Source organism: Cryptomeria japonica, chromosome 4 (genome assembly GCF_030272615.1).
Source record: "Cryptomeria japonica chromosome 4, Sugi_1.0, whole genome shotgun sequence".
Taxonomy (NCBI): Eukaryota; Viridiplantae; Streptophyta; class Pinopsida; order Cupressales; family Cupressaceae; genus Cryptomeria; species Cryptomeria japonica.
In genome coordinates this window covers 678,620,261-678,647,723 of record NC_081408.1, presented here as the reverse complement: position 1 = coordinate 678,647,723, position 27,463 = coordinate 678,620,261, and the positions used below count along the sequence as shown (strand labels likewise).

Below are 27,463 nucleotides of genomic sequence, written 5' to 3'. Positions count from 1 at the left end.
AAAATGTGTTTCAAAATGGAAGTAGAAAAGGTCAAATCTTCATGGAGAAACCACGTAGGAGAGGCACAAACCAAAACACCCAAGTATTGAGAGAAATCGTGGCATCCAAACCCCAAAACGTGGCATGTGAAAAACGGTTTTGAAGAGGTACAAACGCAGTTAATGAAGCATGAAACGGCCACCAAAATGATTGCAACGTGTTTCCAAGCTCATAAAATCTGCCATGAAACCATATCGCCTCCTTGTCCCATGAATTTCTCCACAAAAAATGGGAAGAAATTGTGGCAAAATCGATTTAGGAGAGGAAAAATGCTTGGTCAGGTTCTTAGCAAGAAACAAGTTTAAAAATGTCTTCTAATCGGGTTTTTGAAACCCTTTAACAAGTTTAAAATGCCTTCACTTTCATTCCTTAGGCAAATCGGGTTTATGAGAGAGATCAACAAGTCAAAATAACTTGTATAAGGAAAAAATCAAATCCCCTTTACAAGTTCTAATAACTTAACTTCAAAAAAGAACATGTAATGCGGAAATAAAATTCCCTTTACAAGCTAAAATCACTTAAGTAGTAGCTTTTTAATTTATAATTTTAAATTAACTTGTAATATGTCCAAAAAGTTCCTATAATGACTTAAAAAGCCAAAAAGCAACCAAGGGGAAATAAAAAGTAAGTTACAAGTTCTAATTTCATAAAGTGCACTTGTAATTAACTTAAAATTTCCCTACAAAGACTAAAACAAAGGAAAACATTAAAACTTGCAACTTAAGGAAAATTTCCCACTTGCAGACAGAGAGAAAAAACCTAAAATTGAAGGAAAAACATAACAAACGGACCCAGAATGCGATGAAATTTGAAACGTGGTTTGAGGATGGACTGAGGATTAGTCCAATCCAAGGATAAGGCAAAATTATGCCTCGGGAAACGTGCCATAGAGTAAAATTTTCATTTCTTGACAAAAATTTTAAATAATGGTCCATCATTTTTTAAAACAAAAATGAGGACAACACACAGCACAATAAATCTTGATTTCTCCACTTTTCACACACGCAAATTTATTATTTGAAAGCAAAACTCTATAAATTTGTAACTAGTATCCACAAACTTGGCAAACTCTGAAATCTTTATAGATAAATCAATCTGCTCCACCAGAATCAATCTGTACACCTACAATCCCCATTTAAATGCATCAAGGATTGATTTGTTGAACACACCCCAAGACTGAGAGGGGGAGTGAATCAGTCTTGATCAAACACTTAACTTTATTCCACAAATCAATTTCAACTCATCCTTAATCTTATCGGTGATAATGAAAGATAAACTAATGAAACACCAAGCACAAGAGAACACTAGATTTACGTGGAAAACCCAAATTGGGAGAAACCACAATGAGAGTCAACTCACAATATATGAATAAGATTACAATAATGTTTTAGATTCACTGCCAAGGAAGTGCATTGCTCCCTAAAGGACTTGTAGGCTGAGGTGCACTACCCTGGGGCAAGTACAAGGAACTTGTAGGTTGAAACGCACTGCCTCAAGGCAAGATATAAAACTTGCAAAGAAGAGTCACTATCTCCGAGCAAGGTACATGAACATATGAATCGAGATGATTAGACCTTCGGAAACACTACCTCCAGCAACCTCCAAGTTTGAAGTTGTCCTTGAATCTCTATCTCAAGCAACAAACTTCAAAGCATTCACCACACACTTCTTCTGCCTCAACTTCACATCACTGAGTCTGCAAATGATGTAATCATGTAAGTGCAGCACAAATATTGATCCACACACTCATCCACACCATTAGCACCAATTTGATCTTCTATATATACCATCTTCTTCATTGTGAACATCAATTAGGTCGGCTAGAGCAAAGGACAAACATAGGTCCTATCAAGTCGCCACCAAAACACAATTGTGGTGAAAGCAGTCCGATCTAAGAGATAGAGAGGACCTAAAGACATCATATCACTTCTCTCTAAGCTATCTCATATAATTCACACACTAGCAAATATCCTCCAAAGTCTGCAACAAGATAACGTGTAGATAGTCCATGTAGCACATCACTAGTAGGCCCAAAAACATATCTTCCAGATGAACAAGCCCAATGTGAATCCTCACACACCAAGGTAGGACCCAACTAGCACATAACTAGTTGGCCCAAAAACATATCTTCCAGATGAACAAGCCCAATGCGGATCCTCACACGCCAAGGTAGGACCCAACTACAATGTAACACAACCTTCAATGCAAGCGGAAACACCCAATAGCACACCGCAAGGAAGAGAACAACTTTTGTCGACTGAAATAGAGCAGCTACCTTGAACCACACATGCCCACCACGATGCACAAACAAACAAGTCTTTTAACATCATGTGGAGCATGCAAGGTCGTTCCTTGAACATCCAACAACATTCTCAAATTCTTCTTTCTCCTTGCCACATCAAGAACGTACTAGCACAACACAATTGATATAAAATACTTCATTTCAGAGAGCCAGAGAAACTAATCATGCACAGAACACTGTTATCACCTCTTGTAGACAATGCCAACATTTGAAAATTGAACTAAGACACAACACAAACGTCATGTACATGTCCTCCAAGCCGCAACACCTAAAATATTAACGCAAAGAAATGCAGAGCATTTTCCAGACCAATTCTGACAGACCACCAGACTATCAACAAACTACAATTACCAACCACATTAGCTGCAACACCAAGGACCTGAGAAGATAGGAGTGCAATGTCCATGGAGCATAACATTAAATTCAAGTCCACAAGACCATATCATCAAATGCAGAGGAATGTGGATCATTCTTCCAGACTGACATCGATATATATTTCTGCACCAACTTCATCAAACTTCCAAGGACCAGAATTTCCTAGAAACATGATTTTCTCACTCAGCACCATAGGATCAACAACTCCATTCGATTGCCATGCATCTAATCCTCACCTTGCCATCTTTGCCATCAAACTCATTATCAGCATCATTATCTGCATCAAAACATCATACTTTGTAGACATCAGACACCAAGAAGGTGGATATCCATAGCATAGAGTATCTACAACCAATATCCATTTGTTGCCTATATCAATGACAACAACTAATAATCAGCTGCCAAAAATCTCCTCATACGATGACAACATATAACTACCTCAATAATTGCGACAATTCTCTATCCAACCAATCATCATATCACCAATGACAACACAACAACGAGAACATATATTGTCAAACATCAAGTTGACATCAATGACAACACATATTGCCAACATGATAAAGTGGGTTTTCATCTACAAAATCAATGTGTCATAGGGTTTTCGCCCTAGGCTAAACGGTTGAACCAACGCTCACACTCCCACGGAAGGTTTCTTCAAAATGAACAATTTAGAATAGAAATGAGTTTGCAAACTCCTCCTTTTAAAACCCTCCTCGACGAACTTTCCGAAAATTTAATTATAAATCATTTTTTTAATTTTAATTTCTTTTCTGCTCATAAAAGTGACTTTATAATACTATATTTTATTTTATGTTTTATTCAACTTATAAACATAATTAATTAAATGCAAGTTGCCTAGAAATATTAATTTAGACTGTCAAATTTAATTCATTAATTTATTTCTTCTTCGAAAACTTGGGCCAAAAATGGGACATTACAGGTCTAGGAGGTTCAATCTAGCCATATTCCTAGAGAACGCAATAAAGTAGCAATTGGGCTAGCCAATTGGGCTCTTGACAACCACAATCTCAATTGTTATGGCTCAACTCCTCACTGGTGACCGACCAAGCTTCGAGAAGATAAGAAATAAAAAATTGATTTGCCCCAATGATTTCTAATATGTATCCTTCTCTCTATTTTGCCCTAGCTTGGACTAATAGTTTCCAGGCCTAGCAAAGTTGAATATGTACACTTTGATTTCAATCTAATATGATGAGGTTCCTTTATTAAAGAAAAAAAAAATTTACCCCATGAGCCTAGCAAGCAAGTGAAAGAAACTCGCAACATTGTTTATGACCCAAGTCTATTATTATACCCCCTTCTCATCACTATTGCTTCAGCCTCTACTACCTTGCACCAAAACAAAAATAACCCCCCACCCCCAACATTTAGTTGAGATTGGAGAACTAACCCCATCCCTAAGACACAAGGTATAGACTGCATATATGTTGTGGTCGATAAACTTACTAAATATGGTCATTTCTTTGCTATATCTAGAGTTTAAAGCATCTCAAATGGCTGATTTATTTTCAAAGAGGTTTTCTAACAGCATGAGTTGCCTACAAACATAGTAAGCAATAAAGATAGTAAGTTCCTTGGCTTGTTTTAGCAACTCTTTCATCTACTAGGAACTAAATTGTCTCCAAATACCAATTATCACTCCCAAATTGATGGACATATAGAAATAGTCAACAAATGGATTGGCGAATATTTCAGAAATTATGTGGCAGGGATCAATGGCTTGGATAAAATAGCCTTATTTGAGAGAACATTGTTACAACACTACGTATCATATGCCCATTGGGATGACACCTTTCAAGACCGTATATGGTTATGAGTTGAAACAAGTTCCACAAACCAACCTAATACTGATGGACATACTGCTACACCAGTATCAGGGTTTGTTCCTAAACCACTTCAGCCCACATTTACTTGTAGAGAAGAGTTACAGATTGTTCCTAAAGTTCAAGTACCTTTAGCAAATGAGGTGAGGGCAGCTTATGTGGAGCATGCTTCATTACCAGCTGAGATTTGGGATCTTTTGACTTTAGATTAGCATCTGAATTAGAGTGAAAAGAGGGGTGGTAGAGTGGAGAACAAAGGTCCAACAGTGCAGAGAGATTTCCAGCATGCTCTAGGTAAGGTGACATTGGCACATTTTGATGGAAGTGACAAATGCACTGCTAGAGCTTGGGTGAAAAAATTGGACAATTATTTGTCTCTTCGATCTATGTCAGAAGATGACACAATCAAATTTGTTACATTGCATCTTGATGGAGCAACCCATGAGTGATGCTATGGCTTGGTCACACTAGGCCACAATTTTATCACCACTTACCATGAGTTCACGAACAAGCCCATCAAAAGATTTGATAAGAAGCATCCAGAGTTGCATTTCAGAGAGCTAGCCCAATTAAAACAATATGGTTCCCTTGATACTTACATTTCAAAGTTTCAAAGACTTCAGTCATGGTCCTAGGTATCACAGAGATGACACTTGTAGTCCTTTTCAGTGAAGGACTAATGGAGCCCATTAGAGGATGGGTTAAGGCTTTTGATCCACCATCTTTACAGAAGGTAATGAGGAAGGCCAAGAGCATGGAGCTTGCTACACCAAAGAATAAATTATCATCAAAGACTTTCCAAAGAAAAAAGAATAAGAAGCATTATCACAAAGATTCAAATCAGACCAAAAGTTCCTCAACAAAGATGGATGAAGACATCCAGAATGACTTGGAAAGAAAGAAATTATGTTTTACATGCAAGGAACCTTGGGCCCCAGGTCATAAGAGCTCTATTAAAGGAAAGGTTCACCATATACAGTACTATTCAATTGATGAGTCAGCATCAGAAAATTCAGAGCACCAATCAGATTTGGGAGAGAAAGAGGAGGAAAATTCATCAAAAGAATCAAAGAAGGAAAGTGAAGGCACTCTTGCTCAACTTTCTAGTTTTCAAAAAAATGGGTCTTTCAATATTCGTGGAAGTCCTCGGAGGGCAGCGAGTAGTGGCTTTGATTGACACAAGAGCTACACAATTTTATTGATGAGAGAGTAGTGGCTCATAGAGGACTCAAAACGGAAGAGGTGGATGGATTTAAGGTTATGGTAGCTAATGGCTTCACTATTACTTGCACCAAGATGATTGTTATGCTCCCGCCATGACGCCATCCTTAAGTAAATACAAGGGTGCCAATACTCAGAGATTTGTCTTCACCATATCCTGTGATTCAGACTAAAGGATCAGATTGCAGCCCGTATGATTAAAATTCTAATTAGCCAAGACAGACATCAATTACCTTCATTAGAACAAAGATGGAAAGGGCAACAGGTTTTCTAAGTCAGCACCAATGCATACACAGCAATTAATAAGTCCAGGTACGTGCGTGTTAGTTATCATTAAGGAGGAGTAGCGATTTCATTAGTTTAACAACAACAATTGTTTAGTGAAGAGATGCCTCCTTTCAGAAACAAGAGACCCTCGGTAAGAGTCATAAACCTACATGTCCCTTGAGGGATATAATAGATAAGTCTCCCACTTGAGAAAAGGCATCGAACAGGGGGAAAGAAGTATTGAATCTGAAAATGGAAGCATTTTTATGATCTGAACTCAATAAGGGGTAAATAGAAGAAACTAAAAATATAAGGAAGACATCAAATGAGATCAGATAAGCATATATATAGGTATACATTCAGAAAATTGTCTTATTAATAAGACTTCACAATTGTCTATAATCAAGCAATCGAACCAATCAGCATCAGCACTCATCCAAACAGCAAAAGTCAGCATCCAAGAGGAAAAATCGCATCAGATCAGAGAAACCTAATTTACAACAGCAGACTGAAATCATAAGCCCTGCAGTAATCTTACATTCTACAAGTATAGTGTTATGAATTGAAACAGTAGAATCGATAACTCAACTCATATATTTGTTTGTGTGATAATATGAAATGCATACTCGATATTATTAATCTATTTATAACCCAACAAGCAATCATGTAGAGAAGAGAAAAAAATGCGAGAGAGAGAAATGATATGAGATCCTCTTCTGAGTATGCCACCTCATGGTGGATGGCTAGCAGCCTGCCACATGAGGCCAAGAAGGGTAACATGGAATCATTTTTCATTTTGCCCTCAAGATTCAAAATCAAATTTTAAATTTTGTTTTCAAATTTGTTAAACTAGGCTGAAACTAGGTGCTTATTGAATTTATTTTCATTTTGATTTTGTGAAATGCAATGTCACAATGAACTTTCATGACATGAGTGAAGATGAGATAGAAATTCATTCTCATAGTGGAAATGAATCAGAATATGAACCTGAGGTTGAGGGGGGTGACCATGAGGCTGATCCTGGAGCCCAATCTAGTTCCATGGCAAGTGTAGTAGCTAGTATAGAGTGCCCTTTCGAATTAGTGGCATGCTATGCTACGGGTCCTTTTGATCCTAAGTCTCCTCTCAAACAGTTTGCATCAAAAATACTAGGCACATTGGAGACAAGTGGTGGCACAAGGAAGTGGCAATAAAAGATTTGTGGTGTACAATGGTTTGGTAGCATTATTAGAGTTAATGCACAGTTCCTTTTTGTTCGAGGAAAAGGTGTGGACCCATGTCCTTTTTAGGAAGATTCCAAAAACATTACATGGAGAATTGAGATCAACAAGCTTTGGGGTGTTCTTGATGACAGTGCCGGTTGCAATGCCTACAACTTTGTCTAGTAGGGCACAGATTCAACGGAGCCAGCTATATGCTTCTAGTCATACATTGCAAATGAGAGGAGTGATGTCAAGACCTTCATACCCTTACAGTTTTGTGGCCCAATCACGAGAGGTAAGGGGAAACGCAAGTTGCAAAATAACCCCAGAGCTGAATTGTTCAATGTACAGTTAAGGGATGAGATAGATGATGCCATTAGCAATTTCTTCTTTGCCAATGGCATCCCATTTCATGTAGCTCGATCTCCTTATTATAAGGAGATGATATCAATGGTGGCGAGGGGAGAACCATTACATGTGCCACCAGGTGAGACCAAATTGAGGACCACGATCTTGGATAAGAACTATTCCAAAATCAAAATTTTGATGGAGAAGATGAAGGCATGTTGGGTGGAGTTTGGATGCAGCATAGTTATGGATGGGTGGACGGACATTAGCCATCATCCACTCATCAACATCATGGTTACATGTGCAGAGGGCCCATACTATGGGCCCTCTGCACAAGTACAAAACTGCCCTTAGAAAGTATGGGCCCCATACTTTCTAAGGGCAGTTGATTGTACAAGGCATCACAAAGATGTTGATTTTCAATTTGTGGTCCTCGAGGAGGCTGTTGAGGAGGTTGGGCCACAAAATGTGGTCCAAGTAGTGATAAATGCACACGTGTGCAAAGCTGTAGGGAAATTTATTGAGGCAGCCTACAGACATATTTGGTGGACTCCATGTTGTATGCATGCCATAAATAATGCACTCAAGGACATGGGGAAGATTGAGTGGATTAGAGGAGCGGTTAGCAAACTGAGAGATGTGCAAATGTTTGTCTACAACCACCACACTTAAAATGCACTCTTTAGGAGCTTCGCGAAGGAGTTCTTAAAACCTGTTGATACCAAATATGCATCTTATTTCATTCTCTTGGAGAGAATGATTGAGTTGCAAGAGGCACTGCAACTCATGGTTATGACAGCAGATTGGAATAGGTGGGTCGACGCCAAGACAGAGCAGGGGAGTAGGGTGAAGGAGATAGTGAAGAGTAATGTGTTTTGGAGTGATGTGCTCTCACCTTGGTTATGCAAAAGAGTACACATAACGAAACACTGTCGGATTGAACCTGCATGTTCTTCCTTGGATCTTGTGAGGACGAAAACCTTCATTATATAATTAGTTTTGGATTTGGAATACAATCCTGTTGATGTGTTTTTTACGCACATGCGAACACAAAATAAAATACCCAAAAGTATCTTATCCTCTCTTGAACAAAGCTTCTCAAATGTTGAAGATTAGCTTAAGGATCACTTGAGAAAACTCCAAGGTTCTAGTATGTCGGGTCACGACGTGCGGATAAGCTCAATGGTTTGATGTGATCATGCTAGAATCACGAGGGGACTTACGTTGACTTGTCGAATGCTTGAATCTCTAGAACTCGATCATCTGATGTTGCAATATTGTGATGTTTTTTGTCCTAAACTAGCTTGAATTGAAAAAAAAGGGCAAAAGATGAAGGGTTGAGGAGTTCTATTCTAAGACCTAGAATGTGAGAAGATAGGTGAATGATCAAATGGAATCCTACTAGGCAAGGTCTCACCATCAACTTGAACAATTTGACACAAGCTCAGTGCAATCTTCTAAGGGATAATTCAAAGATGTTCAAAGCATTACCATCAAGCATTGATCACCATTCAAGTTAATGCATAAACAATGGATGTATAACAATTCGAACTTAAGCTCATATCATTCCAGTTGACCATGCAAGGCACACTTACAATCAGCAAGAGGCTAGTGGTATGTGTTATCACAAAATCTTGCACCCTTGCTGAGCTATCAACTCAACAACCTTGTGAAACATGGAAACAACCCCGAAGTGTGGGACCTTGCGCAAGGGGGGTTGAATCTCCGGAGAAGGCAATGACAACAGTATGGATTAAACGGATTCCACACAAACACATTCAACAAATTCCTCCATTTAATCTAATAACATGAAAGCAAATTGAGAAGTAAAGATCATGCAAGTTGTTGAAGCAACAAATCAAATTCACCATAGCTTCAATGAAATCAATTGCTCTTTACAACTAGGTTTCGCAACAATCTTTGCCTTCTCCTAATCTAACTTCTATTCTAATCTAGCTATCATCTTAGCTTTATTAAATATTCACTACTCTATTTGCTAACTATTAACCTTTACAAATGAAGAGCTTGAGCCTTTTATAATGCTCTCAATACAATTTAATGGCTCAGATCAATTCGAGATCAATGGTCGAGATTATTAGGGTTTGTTACAACAAATTCAATTTGGGCCAATGAAATAATTACACACTTTGTCATGACCAATAGATGATAAGGGTAGTGTTGTGATGTATTCACACATCGCCCCATTCCAAATGGGGACCCCTACTTTTTTTGCTTTCTGGGGTTTGCTTTTTGGGTTTTTAGGGTTTGTCTGTTAGCCTTTGCATGCTGAGTGTTGCCAGAGGGATCACTAGGATGGCAAGCTCTGCTTGAGACAAGGTGAGTCCGCGGGGCCCCGAAATTAGGGTTTCTTTGAGAGTCTTCCTTAGGGCCTGGTTTTGCTCTTGTTGCTAATTGTGTCTTGCTTGGTGAGTGAGTATCATCCTTGAAGGTCTGAGCTAGGTCAAGTTGGTGAGTGATGAAGTCTGGAATGTCATCCTGATCTTCAAATGCCCTGAAATTTGGCTAAGTCTGGAATGTCCTGATCCTGAAATTTGACTAAGTCTGGAAAACTGAAGAATCCTCCAAAAACTAGATTTTGCCATATAACTCTTGGAGGTCCAAAACCACTCTCAAACATCCTGACAGTATATATGGAATATAACTTAAAGTAACTTATACTTAAATGTTATATTCCATAAAATGATCCTGATGGAGAGACCAAAATGTCAGATTTCGCTCCTGACCCTTCCAAAGGGTCCAAAGCGAAATTCTCCATAAGACATTCTACTTTGACCAAAACCTAGAACTAGCGCATTCCTAGGCTTGAATGAAGGTAAAAACGCTTGTCTAAATGAGGAAATCTGAAAATGAAGTCAGCATTTGAGCCCAAGGATGATATTCGCTCCTGACCCTTCCAAAGGGTCCAGAGCGAAATTCATTTTTCTCCACTTTGCTCTTTGACATGACCAAGTTTGTTGACTTTTGGGGCGTGATGGAAAGGTTTTGATGCACATTTGTCTTTGAGAGGAGATTTGAGGTGACAAAATGATGGAAATTAGCCTAAAGTAGGAATTTCGCTCCTGACCCTTCCAAAGCGTCCAGAGCGAAATTCTTGAAAACCTTATTTTCTCCCTTGTTTAGACCAATGTTCTAGTTTTGAGGTGATGGGATGTGAAAATGTGAAGGATTTTGGCCAAGATTAGGAATTTCGCTCCTGACCCTTCCAAAGGGTCTAGAGCGAAATTCTTGAAAACATTCATTTTTCCTTTAGCCAAAGTCAGGACCAAGGTGGAAATGAAAGGAAAGTAGTCTATGTTTGCCTCCCAAGGAAGATTAGAGTTTGAAAAACCAAGAATCAAGGTCAAAACATGATTTTCGCTCCTGACCCTTCCAAAGGGTCCGGAGCGAAAATCCTTATATCTCTTGTTTTCTTCCTTGTTTTAGCTAGGCGTTGGCATGATGAAGGAGGAATTAGTATGTTCTTGCCCTGAGAGGGAGTGGGATGCTTTAGAAAATCAATTTTTTGCCTAGAAGATGAATTTCGCTCCTGACCCTTCCAAAGTGTCCAGAGCGAAATTCATTATATACTTCATTTGCTCCCTTGTTTTAGCTTGAAACCTTGCTCCTTAGATGAAGAATGATCTATGTTTGCTCCCAAATGAGATTGAAAGTTTGAAAATTGAACAAACAAACCCAAATCATGATTTTCACTCTTGACCCTTCCAAAGGGTCCAGAGCGAAAATCTTCTTAGACCTCATTCCCTTCCTTGTTTGACCAAATTTTGACTTGCAAGGTATATTGAAAGGAAGAGTGGACATGTTGGCCTTTGGAAATGTTTGAAAGCATTGAAAAATGAAGGATTTTAGCCAAGAGGGTGAATTTCGCTCCTAACCCTTCCAAAGGGTCTAGAGCGAAATTCTTGGAAACTCATATTTTCTTCTTGGAGATGGTCAAATTCTTGAGTTTTATGGCATGGTTAGAAGGACTTTGATGTGTTCTTGCCTTTGAATATTGGATTGAGGTAATGGAGTAGTCAAAACAAGCTCAAAATAGGAAATTCGCTCCTGACCCTTCCAAAGGGTCCAGAGCGAAATTCCTAAAATCCCTTATTTTCCTAGCAAAGTCAAGTCCAACTTGGGTTTTTGTAGCTTGGATGGGTGAGGAGAAGTGTTTTCTTGCCTTTTAAGGTGGATTCAAGTTGAAATGATGGAGGAATAAGCCTAAAACAAGATTTTCGCTCCTGACCCTTCCAAAGGGTCCAGAGCGAAAATCCTAAAACCCATCATTTTCTCCAAAATTTGTGCCAAGCCATGCCTAGACTAAGGTGAGGGATGCCCTTGAGATTGCCCTTGAATTGATTGTTGTCTCCAAAAATGATGATTTTGGGCTAGAGGAAGAAATTCGCTCCTGACCCTTCCAGAGGGTCTAGGGCGAAATTCACAAAATGTCCTTTTTCCTTTAAGTTTGAGCTAAGCCAAGACGATGATCAAGGCAAATTGGACCTAAAGATGGCCATAGGCATGTGTTTCGATAGGTTTTGAGTCCAAGAGGTAAGGATTTTGAGCTAAAGAGTGGATTTCGCTCCTGATCCTTCCAAAGAGTCCATAGCGAAATTCCCAAAATCACCTAGTTTGCCCATGAGGAAGGTCAAGTTGTGGATTCCTGGCCTTGGTGAGGAGAAGGATAGCGTATGCTTGCCTTGGAAGGCATTTTGGAGTAGAGACATGATGGAATTTGTCCAAAAATGCAAAATTCGCTCCTAACCCTTCCAGAGGGTCTAGGGCGAAATCCTTTGAAACTACTATTTTTTCACCTTGTTGGGGCCAGGCGAGGAGCTAATTATGAGATAATGTTGAAGAGAGGTCTTAATTGGGCAAAATAGCAAATTTTGCTCTTGACCGTTCCAAAGGGTCCAGGGTGAAATTCTTATAGGGCCTGCCCTGGGGAGAATCTTGAACAAGCTTTATTTTTTATATCTTCTTGTTGATGATTTAAGGTGGAAAATGCTATGTTATATTACCTTAATCATCTTTTGGTTTGTTGTGCAGATGAAAGAAGACCAAGCCAGGGCAAGGACAACCTTCTCCGGTCTAGCATCATCAAGGACGACCTCTTCCAGTCCAGCATTTCAAGGAAAGGTACACCATCCATCCTGCACATCAAAGACTAAGGGGGTTGAAGCAAGAGTTAATTAAAGTTAGCTTCTCAGCATCACCAAATCGAACATCAACCAAGTGTCAGACAAGGTGGCGTCCCAGTCATCATTCCTCCAGTTGGATTGGTCCACCTCAACGTGTCCAGATTCAATGTGCCTGACTCATCAAAGATGACACTAACTTCGATGTACCTACCCCGGTTATCCATTGGTCGAATATTTCAGAGAAGACATGTGTCCAAATAATGCAATTATTTCATTGGCTAGAATTGAGTTTGTTGTAACAAACCCTAATTAGGGTTTCATTGTAAAATCTCTGCCATTGATCTCAAATTGATCTAAGCCATTGAATTGTATTGTGGGCGCTATATAAGCCCTGGCTCCTCATTTGTGAAGGTTAATAGTTAGTTCATAGAGGTTAGAATAGCTAATGATTAATAGCAAATAGAATAGCAGTTAGAGTAGAATAGAAAGAGAAGGCAAAGATTGTTGCCAAGATGTTGTTGTAAAAGACTTGTAAACTTCATTGAAGAAATGGTGAAATCTATGGGTCGATTCAACAATTTGCATGGTCTCTATACTTCTCAGATTTGATTTCATGTTATTAGATGAGTGGAAGAAATGTGTTTGATTGATGGTGAAATTTGTATATCCATACTACTAGCAATTTGTTGATTGCAGACTTGCCTTGTGTAGTCAACTGGAATCATTCAGCTTAAGCCTAACTTCAATTGTCGCTTCTTCACTGATATGCATCAGCTTGATGGTGTCTATGCCTGTAGCGATGATCTGAACATCATAAAGCTTTCCTCCGAAGATCGCACTAACCTTGTGGAGATGGTCCTGGGATGTCAAAACAAAACTTAGTTAGAATTTCATCAAAGGTCATTCATTGCTCCTACATTCTTAGTGTAAGAATTAGATCCTTCCCTCGCCCTCATCTTTTTTTCCTTTTTTCAAAAATCTAGGCTAGTGAAATCTTGTGATTCCAGCAAATTAGACGTTTAGGTCGTTGAATGTAAGTCCCCTTGTGATTCCAGCAAAATCACATCATACCACAAGAAGCTTATCCACACGTAGAGACCCTACATACAAGAACCTTGGAGTTGCCTCGATTGATCCTTCGGCGAAATCTTCAGCAGTCGGGAAACTTTACTCAAGAGAGGATAAGGTACCCTTAGGTATTTTATTCTATGTTCGCATGTGCAAGAAAAACACATCAATAGGTAGGTGCCTCGAAGTTAGTGTCATCACGGGCGAGTCAGGTACATTGCATCTAGACATGCTGATGTGGAACTTCTTTGATTGGCGAGTGGTGACTGGGATGATCACTAGGATTCCACCTTTAACTTGCACTTGTAGGCTTGATAGATCATCATGAAGGAATATTTCTTGATACTCAACATTATCCAGCTTCAGCGGTGATGATGATGATCTTCTAACTTTGATGAACTATTCTGAAACTATCCTCTTGAGGGCTTCAATCATGGAGGTGCAAGGTATAGATCTTGTCTTCCTCTTAGTTTTGGAGTATTGATGTTGCCTTGGAACGAATTCTTGATGGCACAATTGCTTCTCTACTTTGGAACTCCTTCTCTGTGACTCCTTTCATGTTGTTGGTGTTGTGGATCATGCCTTTGTGTAAGTGAATGCTTCTTGTGTAATCAACTTCTTGTGCTTGTCTATGAAGTTCCCTTGAGGATATCTTCCTTGTATCTTAATCTTGATGTTGAAATTTGATCCTTGAGAGACTTGTTTCAATCCTCCTCCAAAGTGATCCCCTTGATTTCTTTCTTCATCTCTTGCAAAACAAACAAACAAGCATCAAACACACATGATATATACCTTCTATATAACCTCCTAATTTGATATAATTATGTGATTTTATGCAGTTTGCAGGTTTAATAAGAGCATTTAGAGAGAATTAGCCTTCATGAAGAAGCACTTGAAGTTGAGGTCGCTCTAAGGAAGGGGCACTTGAAGTTCGCTCTCACCTTGATGTACATGAAGTTCGCTCTTACCTTGCTGCTCATGAAGTGATCTTTGAACTTGCTTTTTACCATTCATTGATGAAAACATGTCAACTAACCTAAGGGAAGGCCTATAGAAGAATTTCGCTCTGGGAGTGGAACACATGAAATTCGCTCCACAAGGTGAGCACATGAAGTAACCCTATAACTTACCCTTCATCATCTCAAATCCAAAATTGTTCTATTATAAGCACATTAAGACATCAAATCAGCTTAAGGAAATAATCTATTAGGAGTATTGCAAGTTACTTTGGGTAAATGAGACAAATTCAGTCCTCCAACTCAACTTAGGAAGTTTGCTCCCCTATCTCAATTTATGAAGTTCACTCTTGTGTGCTTGAAGGTGAAGTTTGCTCCCCTCCCCTTGAAGATGAAGTTCGCTCCTGTGGGCTTAAACATGAAGTTTGCTTTCAGCTCAAAATCGGATCGGCTCAAGGTAAATACTTTCACATTTTCCTTAGGCATATGAAAGAAATTCGCTCTCACTTGGGAATTCATGAAGTAAAATTCGCTGCACTACCTTTGCACATGAATTTCGCTCTCCTATGCCCAAACATGAAGTTCGCTCTTCTATGCCCAAACATGAAGTTCGCTTTCAACTCAAAATCACTCTTTCTAAAGATCAAACCGGCTCAAGGTAATGTTCTTATAAACAATATTGTGAAATCGCTCTTGCTCTCATGCACATGAAGTTCGCTCCCTTGGCTTGAACATGAAGTTTGCTCTCCTTGCCTTGAACATGAAGTTCGCTCCTCTGGGCTTGAAGATGAAGTTCGCTCTTCCTGACTTGAACATGAAGTGAAAACCAAAATGAACTCTCCCTCCATTACTTCATTGTTTCATCCATTCAATCCTTAGATTTCTCAAACTTTCATTCACAAAAACATGTCAAATTTACCTCATGAAGGCCTAAAAGGGAAATTCACTCCTATTAAAGAGCACATGAAGTGGAATTCGCTCCAAAGAAGGAGCACTTGAAGTGAATTTCAAAATCAACATTCTAACTCTCCTTTGCTCACTTTCACTCACTTTCTCAACTCTAATGCGTCATGCCATGCTTAACTTGAAGTGTTAGGAAAAATTTCGCTCGAGGGAGAGGTACATGAAGTTTGCTTCACAAGGGGGGTACATGAAGTGAAGTCCAAATCATAGTGGATGCACATGAAGTGAAGTGAAACTTGACACTTAGTGTTTTCTTGCTCACTCTCCTCCATTCCATTCATGCAAGCTTGTTAAAACTAGGCTCATTGGTGCCTACGTACTTGACCCACTTGATGTTTCCCTCTATCAGACCTCTTTCTCTTTATGTTCATTTTGGCTTCATTTCATCCCCAAAAGAAGAGCTATCCTCCTGACTCCCGGCCTCCTGACCATTTATACCTCTTTGATGCAAAGGTTGATAGCTAAGGACTCTAACACAACCTAGGAAGCAGAAAAAAGAGGGGGTTTCCATTTGCAATGGGGCGATATGTGAATACCTCGCAACAAATCCCTAGTTGGTTTGCAGTGATTCTACACAAGAATCACCATTGTTATTTTGTGATTGGGGTTTCAAAATGAGGATTTTTTGAAGTGTTTTGATTGCAGATTTTTGGAGTGATTAAAATTGATTTTCAAAGATTTGGGTGAGTTTGATGCATTCTCAAATTCGGTTTTGCTGGCCATACCATTTGGAATTTTGCCCACGTGCCCTAGCTAGTCATGCCATGCATATTCAGCTTGCAGAAGTAGTTGGAGGATTTGAAGTTCTTTATAGTTGCATCCACTGATTTCCGTATGCCTAGCAAACCCTATTTGAAGTGATTTTGGGTTTTTTGCAAGGTTACATAAATTAATTGAGGAGGCCGTACCTGTTGGTGTCTGTTTTATCATCTACCAAACATTAGGATAGGATACCCGAAGGTATTCTATCCTCTCCTGAAAAATCACTACTGATTCCAAGGTCTATATGTGCGAACAAGCAACTTTAGTGGAATAGCTTCTTGGGTAGTGTATGCTGAAATTTTCAAGGGGGACTTACGTTTGACAAGTATTCTTGCACTGCTGGACTTAGATGGATTTAGCAAGTTTAGGCTCTTCTTCTTTTTTGGGGATTTTCTGGGATTTAGACTTTCAAAAGAAAGGGAAAAAGAGACAGGGTTCAGGAAGGCTAATCTAATCCTACGAATTCTAGAGACGGTATCAACTGGGTGCTCTCGAGAAACCAAACCTTGCTTCGCCACACTAGGGACAACTACACAAGGCCGGTGCAATCTTCAATGGGTTGTGCTTATGATCGAGATGTTGGGATGCACAGGGGATGGGCTCAGACTAACTTTGCACGGTGAGATGGAAATCATCCATACACCAAAAGTATGAGCCAAGATACACCATCAATTGACACTTATCAAATCCTTCATTCAAATTAACAACAATGAAAGCAAATCTAAGTTAATTTTAACTAAGTGTTGAGGCAATTGAAACCATGCAAATCATTCAAATAATAGAGATTACAAAGCAGCGCACATGCAATATATTATCTGGAAATGACCTTAAGCAACAATACATCAAAAACCTCACCCTCTCCAAATGAGAGGAGGTAGCCTTATATAGTTTTCAAGAATAAATGAACGGCTGAGATCAAACAGTGATCAAGGGCCCAGATTGAAAGCTATAAACCCTAATTAGGGTTTCCCAAAACTAACTACCCTCGACCAATTACATTTGGGACACTTGTCCTTCTTGCTAAATATGAACCATCAATGAAAATAGAAGGTTGTTGCATTGTGAAGTGTGCCCTTCTAGAAGCTTCTTGATAAGTCATGTTCATCGAACCTGGACATGCTGACTTGGAGCGATCTGATTGGTTGGAAAATGACGAGGCGCCACCTCAACGTGTTGGATGTCTTTCTTGAATTCTCCAATTTGTGTCAAGAAATCGTCTAAGTATGGAAATTTGATTCCTTCTTGTCGCCATTTGATTCTGCTTGGGAGCTTGTCTTTTTTTAATTCCTTCAGGAGATGAAATTCTTCAAGAAGTTGGAAGTTTATCTAACTTTTCCATATTTTCACCAAGTCTGAGAACTTTTCTTTCTTGATGCCTTGAGATTCTTTCAAGTGCCTCGAATTTGGAGAAGAAATCTCTTCGCGAAGTATTTCTCATACTTAGCCAAATTTTGTCCCTCTCTATGCTCGGACGAACCTTGCTCGTGGTCCCGTCTTCAATTCTGAATTTGGCTCGAAACTCCATTTGTGTTTTCTGTGACGATCCTGCCTTCAGCTGCCAATTTATGTTGCATGGGAGGAGGGTAAAAAAGCTCTGGGTAACCCCTTGCAAATATGAAATGATGCGATCAAGCTGTTCAGGCATTCGTTGTGATCATGTCCTTCTTCTCGATACCCTAACATGCCTTCAACATTTCCCATACTTAGCCAAATTTTGGCTATCTTCACGCCCGGATGAACCTTGCCTGTAAACTCCAACTATGATCTCTATGATGATCCCGCTTCTATTTCCTCTTGCGACCTGTAAAACCAAAGGAAAATAAGTTAGAAATCTATCTTGGATTAAAGAAAATCGAGGCTGCGAACGGCTAAGTGTTTGGAAAATTTCACTTCATTTTCATACTTAGCCATAAAAACTGAAATTTCATCCTCAAAACCCTTCAGTCTTCAAGGGTGATTGTGATCGTGAATCAACACCAAGTGTTATAACTCCGAAAATTTCTTATACTTAGCCAAAAAAATGATTTTCCTCCCTTAGAAATTCGAACAAATTCACTAAAAATCATTTCTCGAACTCTGGAAAAACTCAAACTCAAAAAATACATAAATCTGCATCATGAATTTAATTTCACCCTCAGCAATTCAGGAGAGATTCAATAATTCATTGTCTTTCTCCAAAAATCTATGAAACTTTTGTCAAAAAAAGTTTATCCAACTTCCAGCAATATCCAAAACTTTCTCCAGATGAACTCCAAACTGAAAGTATTTTACTATGCTCTCCTTAATATTTTCGAACTTCTTGGTGTAGAAATGAAGTTTACAACGAAGTATTTGTAAATAAAGTTAAATCCTCAATCAGAAACCCTTAAAATCTTCCAAATCATGTTTCCAATTTTAACTTCATTCTTTTGGAAAGTGTTGTCATGTTTCCAAATTCGAAGAAAATATCTCCCAAAGTTTCCAATTTGGCTATAAGTTTGAAATATTTATTAATCTTCCGATATTCTCTAAAAAAAACTTTCCATTTTGGATTTAAGTTCGAAATCCTTATCAATCTTCCAATATTCTCCTTTTGAAAACTTTCTATTTTGGATTTATTTCGAGGATTTTTAATAATCCTTAGATATTTTCTTCATTTTGGATTTAATTTTGAAATCTCAGTGGATTTTGTGACATCACTGGCATCTTGTTGATTTTGTTTGACTTTTCAATGCGTAGGTGGACTTTTGAAATTTATCTCCATCTTCTCCAAGGTATGGCGGACTTTAGCTAGAGCTCCTCCTTGGCCTCCATTATGGTGAAAATTTGGCTAAGGCATTGGGGCGGACTTTGACCCTTGTTCCCACATGACCTCCATCAAAGTGGGACGGACTTTAGGCTTAGCTCCACCATGGTCTCTTTAATGGCCCCCTTCAACCTTGGCGGACTTGGGCCTTAGCACCCATGTGACCTCCATCAACATGGCGGACTTGGAGCTTGGCACCTATATGGCCTCCTTAATGGCCCCCTTCAACCTTGGCGGACTTGGGCCTTAGCACCCACATGACCTCCTTAGGTGGGGCGGACTTGAGTGTTGACTCCTACATGGTGAAATTTTGGCTAAGGCATGGGGCGGACTTTGAAGGTCTCTCCTCATGGCTCTCCATCAAGGCGAAATTTTGGCTAAGGCATGGGGCGGACTTTGAAGGTCCCTCCTCATAGCTCTCTTTACCCTTGGCGGACTTGGGAGAGAGCTCCTACATGACCTCCATCTTGGGCGGACTTTGGTGGCGGCTCCCATCTTGGGTGGACTTTGGTGGTCTCTCATCTTGGGCTGACTTTGGTGGTGTCCCCAACTTGGGCGGACTTCTATCATCTCTCCCACCTTGGGCGGACTTTGGAGACACCTCCTCATGGCTCTCTAACCTATGGCGGAGTTTAGACTTGGCTTCTCATCACTTGGCATGCTTGGGCGGACTTTAGGCTACACCCCTATGCACCCTACACATACATGGCGGACTTTGGAGTGTTGGCCACCATGGCCTCTTCAACCTATGGCGGACTTTGGAGTTGCTCCATGCAAGGCGGACTTTAGGCAACACTCCCACCTTGAGCAGACTTTGGAGACACCTCCTAAGGCGGACTTTAGGCATCTCTCCCACCTTGAGCAGACTTTGGAGACACCTCCTAGGGCGGACTTTAGGCATCCCTCCTCTTGGGCGGACTTCAAGCATCTCTCCCATCTTGGCGGACTTTTGGTCTACCTCCCAACATGGCAGACTTTTAGACATCTCCAACATGAGCGGACTTCTAGACCTTTGCTCTTCAAGGCGGACTTTTGGAGGCTCTCAAGAGGGCGGACTATAGATGAAATATAACATTCAAGTATAAGAAAGAGAACTTATACTTTAAGTTATATTTCATATATATTGTCAGGATGTTTGAGAGTGGTTTCGGGCCTCTAGGACTAATAATGCAAAATCTAGTTTTTGGGGGATTCTCCAATTTTCCAGACTTAGTCAAATTTCAGGATCAAGATGACATTCCAAACTTAGCCAAATTTCAGGGCATTTGAGGATCAGGATGATTTTTCGAGCTGATTATCCTTTGAAGGTGCCATGACCCCCTAAAATATAGGAACTTAGCTTTTTGGGTCAAAACTTGAAAATTTTGGATCGCAGTCGAAGCAGGTCAGTGGTACAAATGTAAACCCTAGGTTTGCATCCCGAAAAAGCAAAAAGCCTAAAATCTAGGGATTTAGCTTTTTTAGATCAAAACTTGGAATTTTCGAGTTCCGGTCGAAGCTGGTTAGTGGTACAAGCGTAAACCCTAGGTTTGCATCCCGAAAAAGCAAAAAGCCTAAAATCTAGGGATTTAGCTTTTTTAGGTTAAAACTTGGAATTTTCGAGTTCTGGTCGAAGCTGGTCAGTGGTACAAGTGTAAACCCTAGGTTTGCATCACGAAAAAACAAAAAGCCTAAAATCTAGGGATTTAGCTTTTTAGGTCAAAACTTGGAATTTTCGAGTTCCGGTTGAAGCTGGTCAGTGGTACAAGTGTAAACCCTACGTTTGCATCCCGAAAAAGCAAAAAGCCTAAAATCTAAGGATTTAGCTTTTTAGGTCAAAACTTGGAATTTTCGAGTTCCGGTCGAAGCTGGTCAGTGGTACAAGTGTAAAGCCTAGGTTTGCATCCCGAAAAAGCAAAAAGCCTAAAATCTAGGGATTTAGCTTTTTAGGTCAAAACTTGGAATTTTCGAGTTCCAGTCGAAGCTAGTCAGTGGTACAAGTGTAAACCCTAGGTTTGCATCCCGAAAAAGCAAAAAGCCTAAAATCTAGGGATTTAGCTTTTTTAAGTCAAAACTTGGAATTTTCGAGTTCCGGTTGAAGCTGGTCAATGGTACAAGTGTAAACCCTAGGTTTACATCCCGAAAAAGCAAAAAGCCTAAAATCTAGGGATTTAGCTTTTTAGGTCAAAACTTGGAATTTTCGAGTTCCGGTCGACGCTGGTCAATGGTACAAGTGTAAACCCTAGGTTTGCATCCCGAAAAAGCAAAAAGCAGACATCCCTAAAAAATAGGAAAAACTTTCTAAAAATAGCCATACCGGAGATCGGGCTGAAAATGCCAAAAACAAAACTTCCTAAAAAATAGGAAAAAGCAAAAAAGGAAACTTTCTAAAAATAGAAAGTTGTCCAAATTTGTCCAAATCAATTGCGATCTTCGTCCTTTGGCCTCTCTAAGCATTCTGGTGGTGTTCACACTTCGGAATCACATAACTTGCAAAAACTAACTTTCAATCGTCAGGGCCTGAAATGCTCTGAACTGGACAAGGCTTGGTGAAACTGCAGCAAAAGGTCATAAGACACTAACAAAAACCCTAGAAAGCAGGAAAAGAGAGGGTCCCCATTTGCAATGGGGCGATGTGTGAAAAAGGTCACAACAGTACCATTTCTCCAAGTGCTTGAAGCTAGCCATGAGACTCATTTGGCCTAGGCGTTGCCTAATTCAGCTTCATTCAAGGCTGTTCAAGGGCGGTTTCCATTTAACCTTGAACACTTATTGGTGACAGTTTGGTGGTGTTTTTTGGAAGGTTTGATGCCAAAAAAGGGGTTTTGTACAGTTCCAGGTGTGACTGAAAATTCTTGACAGGTCTATTTCTAATCTTCTCTGGTGATTGGAGGCTGTTTGGTGTTTGCTGGGTTAGTTTGGTGCTGAACTGTGCCCTTGGGAGGCGACTTATGCGTGATTAGAGGTGGTTTCTGAAGACTTTCATGGCTGCCTTGACCTTTGCGTTCAAAACAGCAGACCTACAACATTAATCCTCTGTTATATTAGTCCTGCAGGAGCTATTTCCAGTGATTGCAGACCTGTTCCAACCTATTTTTCACCCAACATACAAGGTATTCATCAATGGGTATCTTATTGTTATGTCTATTTCATGTATTGACATTTTGTGAATAATTATCCTCCAAAACTTTGGTAACAGCAGTTTAAAGGTCATTAAAAAATTTATATCAGAGCTTTAATGACAGCAAAGTACCATTATTTGCATGTTCATGTTGTAATTTTCTTTGGCAAAAGTTGAAAAAAAAAATAGGGGTGGTTATTATTACTTGAAATGCTTCCAGTTGTTGATTTCAATTGTGTAGCTCTTGGGTGAGAGCAACTGCACCAAATCAAGGTTCTGAACAGTGCATGAAGGAATACTTGATTTATCAATCAAATCAACATGAAAAGATGCAAAGCACAATGATACAATACAAATAAAAGCTCATAAGCTATTACAAAAACAAAGTCATGAATAAGAAGCTTAGTTTGCAAGGACCCCAAACTAGATATAGTACTAAAATTTGCTGTTGTCATGTTGTGTGCATTCAAAGTTCAAACAACAACAATAGTCTTGAACTCTCAAATCTGCAACCAAGAATGTCTCTACTAGTAATCTGAAATCTGGTAAATAGCTACATATATCTTAGCTGTAGTGAGAGAGCACACATTGCTTAGCACAGATCTGAATGTTTGGAAACAAACAAAAAAATTCAAATATGCAAAGGCTGGTGTACCAGGTATACATAAGGAGTATATCAAATGCTAAGTAATCTGAAATTTGAAAACATGCCAAAAATTTTGCATACAGGAGGGTTTAATTGTTAGGCAGTGTGCCAGATATAAACAAAGACTATACCAAAGGCTGAATAATCTAAAATTGAAAACATGTAATAAATCTCATAGGAAAGGCCTAATCGGTAGGCCTCTAATACCAATTGATATGACTTTATTGTTAGAATTTGATTCTCTATGTTCTCATTACATAAGAAAATCCTGTGTATACAGGGAAAAAAAATTACAATGCCATTTAGTGTTCCTAGCTATCTACTACTTTTTTATTTATTTCTATCTCCCCTTGACAGCTATTCCAACTGTTAACAACTTAATTTTTAGGTACATATATGATCGACATTTTAACTTTATTTCTATCAGCCAGCCTGCATGTAAATTATAGTTAACATTCTGAATACATAGTGTGTAATGCTCTTAAGCAGGAAGGACACCCACCAGCCTTGGCCTTCACACCTTCTGTTCTTATGCAGGGAGTACACCCACTGACTTTGTTTTTTGCAACTATCATGATCAAGTTATTTGCCTGATCCAATGCTATCCTTGGTACAAGAACACCTCCTTAATACAAAGATCTTTCATGCAAACCCTCAATTTCTGGAGCTTGGATCCTCACATGAGGACCTTCTTGGCATCAACAAAGCATTCTGATCTCCTAGATATTTTGATTACAAATCCTCTTATTCAACATTTGGAAACTCCTTTATCACTATTTGTGGTTTACATGCATTTCACACCCCATCCAATTCAATTTTTTCATAACTCATTTTCGCAGCTGCAAGGTGGTTCTAAGGTGGTTCTGATTCACCTAGCAAAATTCAGTGCAGTTTCCTTTAAACAGGGAGGAAATGATAAGGACATATCATAAATTCAAAAAGCTGACTATAGTCCACATGCAAGTGCATTGGCAGAAGTGAAGTAAAAGTAAGGCAGTTATATAGGTAGCTAGAAACAAAGTAATTGACAGTTGCAACTGCTGCAAAGGAAGACAGAGTTGGAACAGCTGTAAAAGGTAGATAGCACAAAACTAAAAAGTAGATGCCCAGCCTAGAGATGGAACCAACCAGTTCTTGGGGTGATTATTTCCAAAAGTTAAGTGTACTATGACACATGTATGGAAGGACATGATATTCCAATATCTGTGAGATTGATGTCTGCTGCAGACAAGAAAGAACCAAGGAAGAGCAAGCCATGAAACTAAGCATCCACTAAAGGTATATAAATGTGGATATCAGATAAATGTTCCAAATAAACCACATCAGCTTTGTTACCTTAAAATGTATCTTCCACATAATTTCCTTCTGTCCATAATTTTGGGGATAAAGGTTCCTACTATCATCTTTTCATCAGTCCTGCCCAAATTTTATCATAATAATGATAATGAACCTAATTTGGATAAACTGTTTGAACTTTGAAGGACTATAAGCTGAAAAGCCCCCAAAAGACTAAGCCCACACAGTATGTTTTCAGTCCTAATACATAGCATTTTAAAGAAAATTCCTTAAGAAAAAATGAATTTCTGTTCAACAGAGGTGCCATGACAAAAGCATCCTCACAGGACTCCTAGAAGCTCTTCTACACAACCACATCCTCGAATATTTCTGTCTAGCATTACCCTGTCTAAGCAAGTAGTAATCCTTGAAGGGAAACAATTTAGACATACTGTAGACGTGGCACTGCTAGATGAGCATTGATAAGTATTCAAAATTGCCTAAATGGTTCTTGCATAAAGCCAAAATCAACATGGAATGGCGCTCTCGGACAATTGCTTAAGTTTGCATCTAGCACTGTTACATGGGCATACGAAAAATATGCAACATTAAAGAATTAGCACACAATCAAAAAGCAATTATTAAGATTGTTTTGAATAGATAGATGGCCTTCCTATTTAAGCATAACAAAAGGAAGCCAAGTGTAGTATGGCAAGTTGAGGCTCCAGAAAAATCCAACAAACACAATAATCACCGAGATCACATGACACTTGAAATCTAATTATTACCAGCTGCTAGATCTACCCCGAACCCTTTCTCGTCTCATTTTCTAGATAATTGCGATGGAATTCAATCTGGAATTCAGTCATATGGAACCTTAATCTGTATTTTAAATTTTTATTATGCCCTGTGTGATAGTCTGATCCAACACTCAATCAGGTAGGGAAAACCCTCTTTCCAGGTGTGCAGAGGTGAGACCACTGGACTTTTATCATTATTATAGATGGAGTACTTCTTAGGTCATCAATATTGCCTGCCTCTAGTGACAAGTACCCACGGCATGATGGAGAATCTCTCTGCAAACAAGCTCAAACGCAGGCATCCTAAGAAGCATGTAGTAGCATTAAAACACAAAGACTTAACAGATTGAAAATCAAATCAAAGAATATAATCCACTCTGAAATTTAGTCACTTGAATCCTGAATTTCAAATTTTATGACCCTAATGTAATAGTTCAAATCCTGCAATGGGCAAAATAACTTCCAGAGCACTACCCCGAGGTCCAATCATGGAACCTGTAAGTTTCTACGGCAAGAACTGAAACCTTGAAAATATATCTAGAAGAGCTTTATGCCTGTTGGAGGTGCCAATATACAGTCCTACATAGAACTGTGTTAACTAAGGGAAGCAAGTAGGGCAGTTGTAGAGCAGTCAAGTAGCCAAACGGTGTTCATGGGTTCAAATCCTGGCCTGTCAAACTTTTAAAGCTACCTGCACTCCATTATAAAGCACTGAGCAAAGATTCCAAATGTATCCATTCTCATCATATACCCTACTATTTCTTAAGTTCAAAGTTCAACAACATTGAACCAATAGAAACATCAAATCCTTTTCTAAAGTTTAAAATCTAGCTTCTATCCAATATCATATAAGACCAGCACTTTGATTAAGAACATAGGCAAAGACCTGAAAAATAACCCAACTTCAATCCTGTGATCTTTATGAGCCTACTGCTATAATTGGTATCTCTAAGACAACATAAAACTCATTTACAGCATGTGATTCAGGACCGGAAAAAAAAGTTATCAAAATATTTCATCAAAATCTTTATAGACTAATATCAATCAAAAATCAAGTGCGTTTTCATCAAATTTCAAGTGAAAATCAATACTGACCTGGCTAATTCTTGGTACTTCAAAAATCAAAACGAGGAAAAACCAAAGATGAACGCAGCAGCTCAAACCATTCCCAATTTTCCTAATTAGGTGATTGGGAGTTGTATAGCCTATAGAGGCTCTAGTTGTACAGCGAGAATTCCCTCCCATGGGTCGTTTATTCAGGGCAAGTTGTGTTGTGGGCTGTTTGTATTGCTTGAACAAGTCAACTACATTTTAAAATAGAAATATATTCTCTTAAAACCGTCTGCTAGGTAAATATCCAAATGTACAGAACTTTTCAAAAGATAAAATATTGATTTAAGCCCAGCTTGCAGTTTTAAATAATTCAAAGCATGTGCGCTTATCTACGGTTTTTGCTTTTTTTTTTCCAAACGGCTTTGCTTATCTTATTCTTTGTTTTTCTTTTAAAAAGTAGTTTGGATTTAGTGGGAAAATCTTCAATTTGTGAATCTCAAGATTATATTGGCAGTTATTTTAGTTTCATCATAATCATAATTTTAAGGGAATTCCAAAAATTTTGGACCGAGACTGCAACTTGGACTTCCTAGCTCAAACGTGAGGGAGAAGTAAAGCGACTTTGAATATATGTTTCTTAAATTATATATTTTTCCTTATGGTCAAGATTCAAGAAGCGTTTGGATATTTGTCATTTGGCTTTTGTATGTTTTGGGTATTTTTGTGTTGCAAGAGGTAAAAAGGGTTTTAAAGTGGAGTAAAAAAAATTTAATAGGAAAGTGAGGGAAGTCGAACAACTCTAAGAGATATATTATTTTTAATCTTATAATCAATTTTTCTATGTGAAAATAAGGGAGACCTTTTGGTGAAATGGTGGGGCTTCTTATCTGTAGAATCAACAATTAAGGTTAGAACCTCATGGGGTCGCTCTCTACCGTGAACAATGGAGAGTTGCTTACCTTGACCCTTGGTGAAATAGTGAGGCTTCTTGTTTGTAGAGCTAACAACCAAGGTTCAAAATTTTAAGAAATAAAGAATAAAAAGCTCTGAAATGGTCTTCTCAGTGTCAAAATTCTCCAAGCCCTTTTATGCAACTTGTAATGGTGAGTGTGTCTCATGTGACAAGACAACAGTGATGGATTACAAGGTTACATCTTCTAGCTTGCATCATCCCAAGGATGCAATGGATTGCAAAGGCATTCTTTCCTAGCACTAAGCCATGTGTGAGGCTAGGGTTTTTCTAACCAATTATGGTGAAGTGTCAGTTTTTTAGGCCATTGAGGGCTTCTCTCTTAAGGGACTCAAGTTTGGC

General features: G+C 39.0%; 1 protein-coding gene across 2 annotated transcripts in view; it reads right to left on the bottom strand.

Moving 5' to 3' along the window:
• The window catches only part of LOC131046862 (uncharacterized), a 118,536-nt gene extending 92,009 nt beyond the window's left edge, over positions 1 to 26,527 (bottom strand). Inside the window, exons 1-2 of one of the 2 annotated variants that reach the window (XM_057980655.2) lie at positions 26,194 to 26,527; positions 22,583 to 22,653 (exon numbers count right to left, since the gene is read on the bottom strand). In XM_057980655.2, coding sequence (XP_057836638.2) covers positions 22,583 to 22,653; positions 26,194 to 26,343 — 221 coding nt within the window. In that variant the 5' untranslated portion in view covers positions 26,344 to 26,527. The remainder of the gene's footprint in view (positions 1 to 22,582; positions 22,654 to 26,193) is intronic. The other variant, XM_057980656.2, reaches the window with a different exon arrangement.
• Between the last annotated feature and the right edge of the window lie 936 nt (positions 26,528 to 27,463).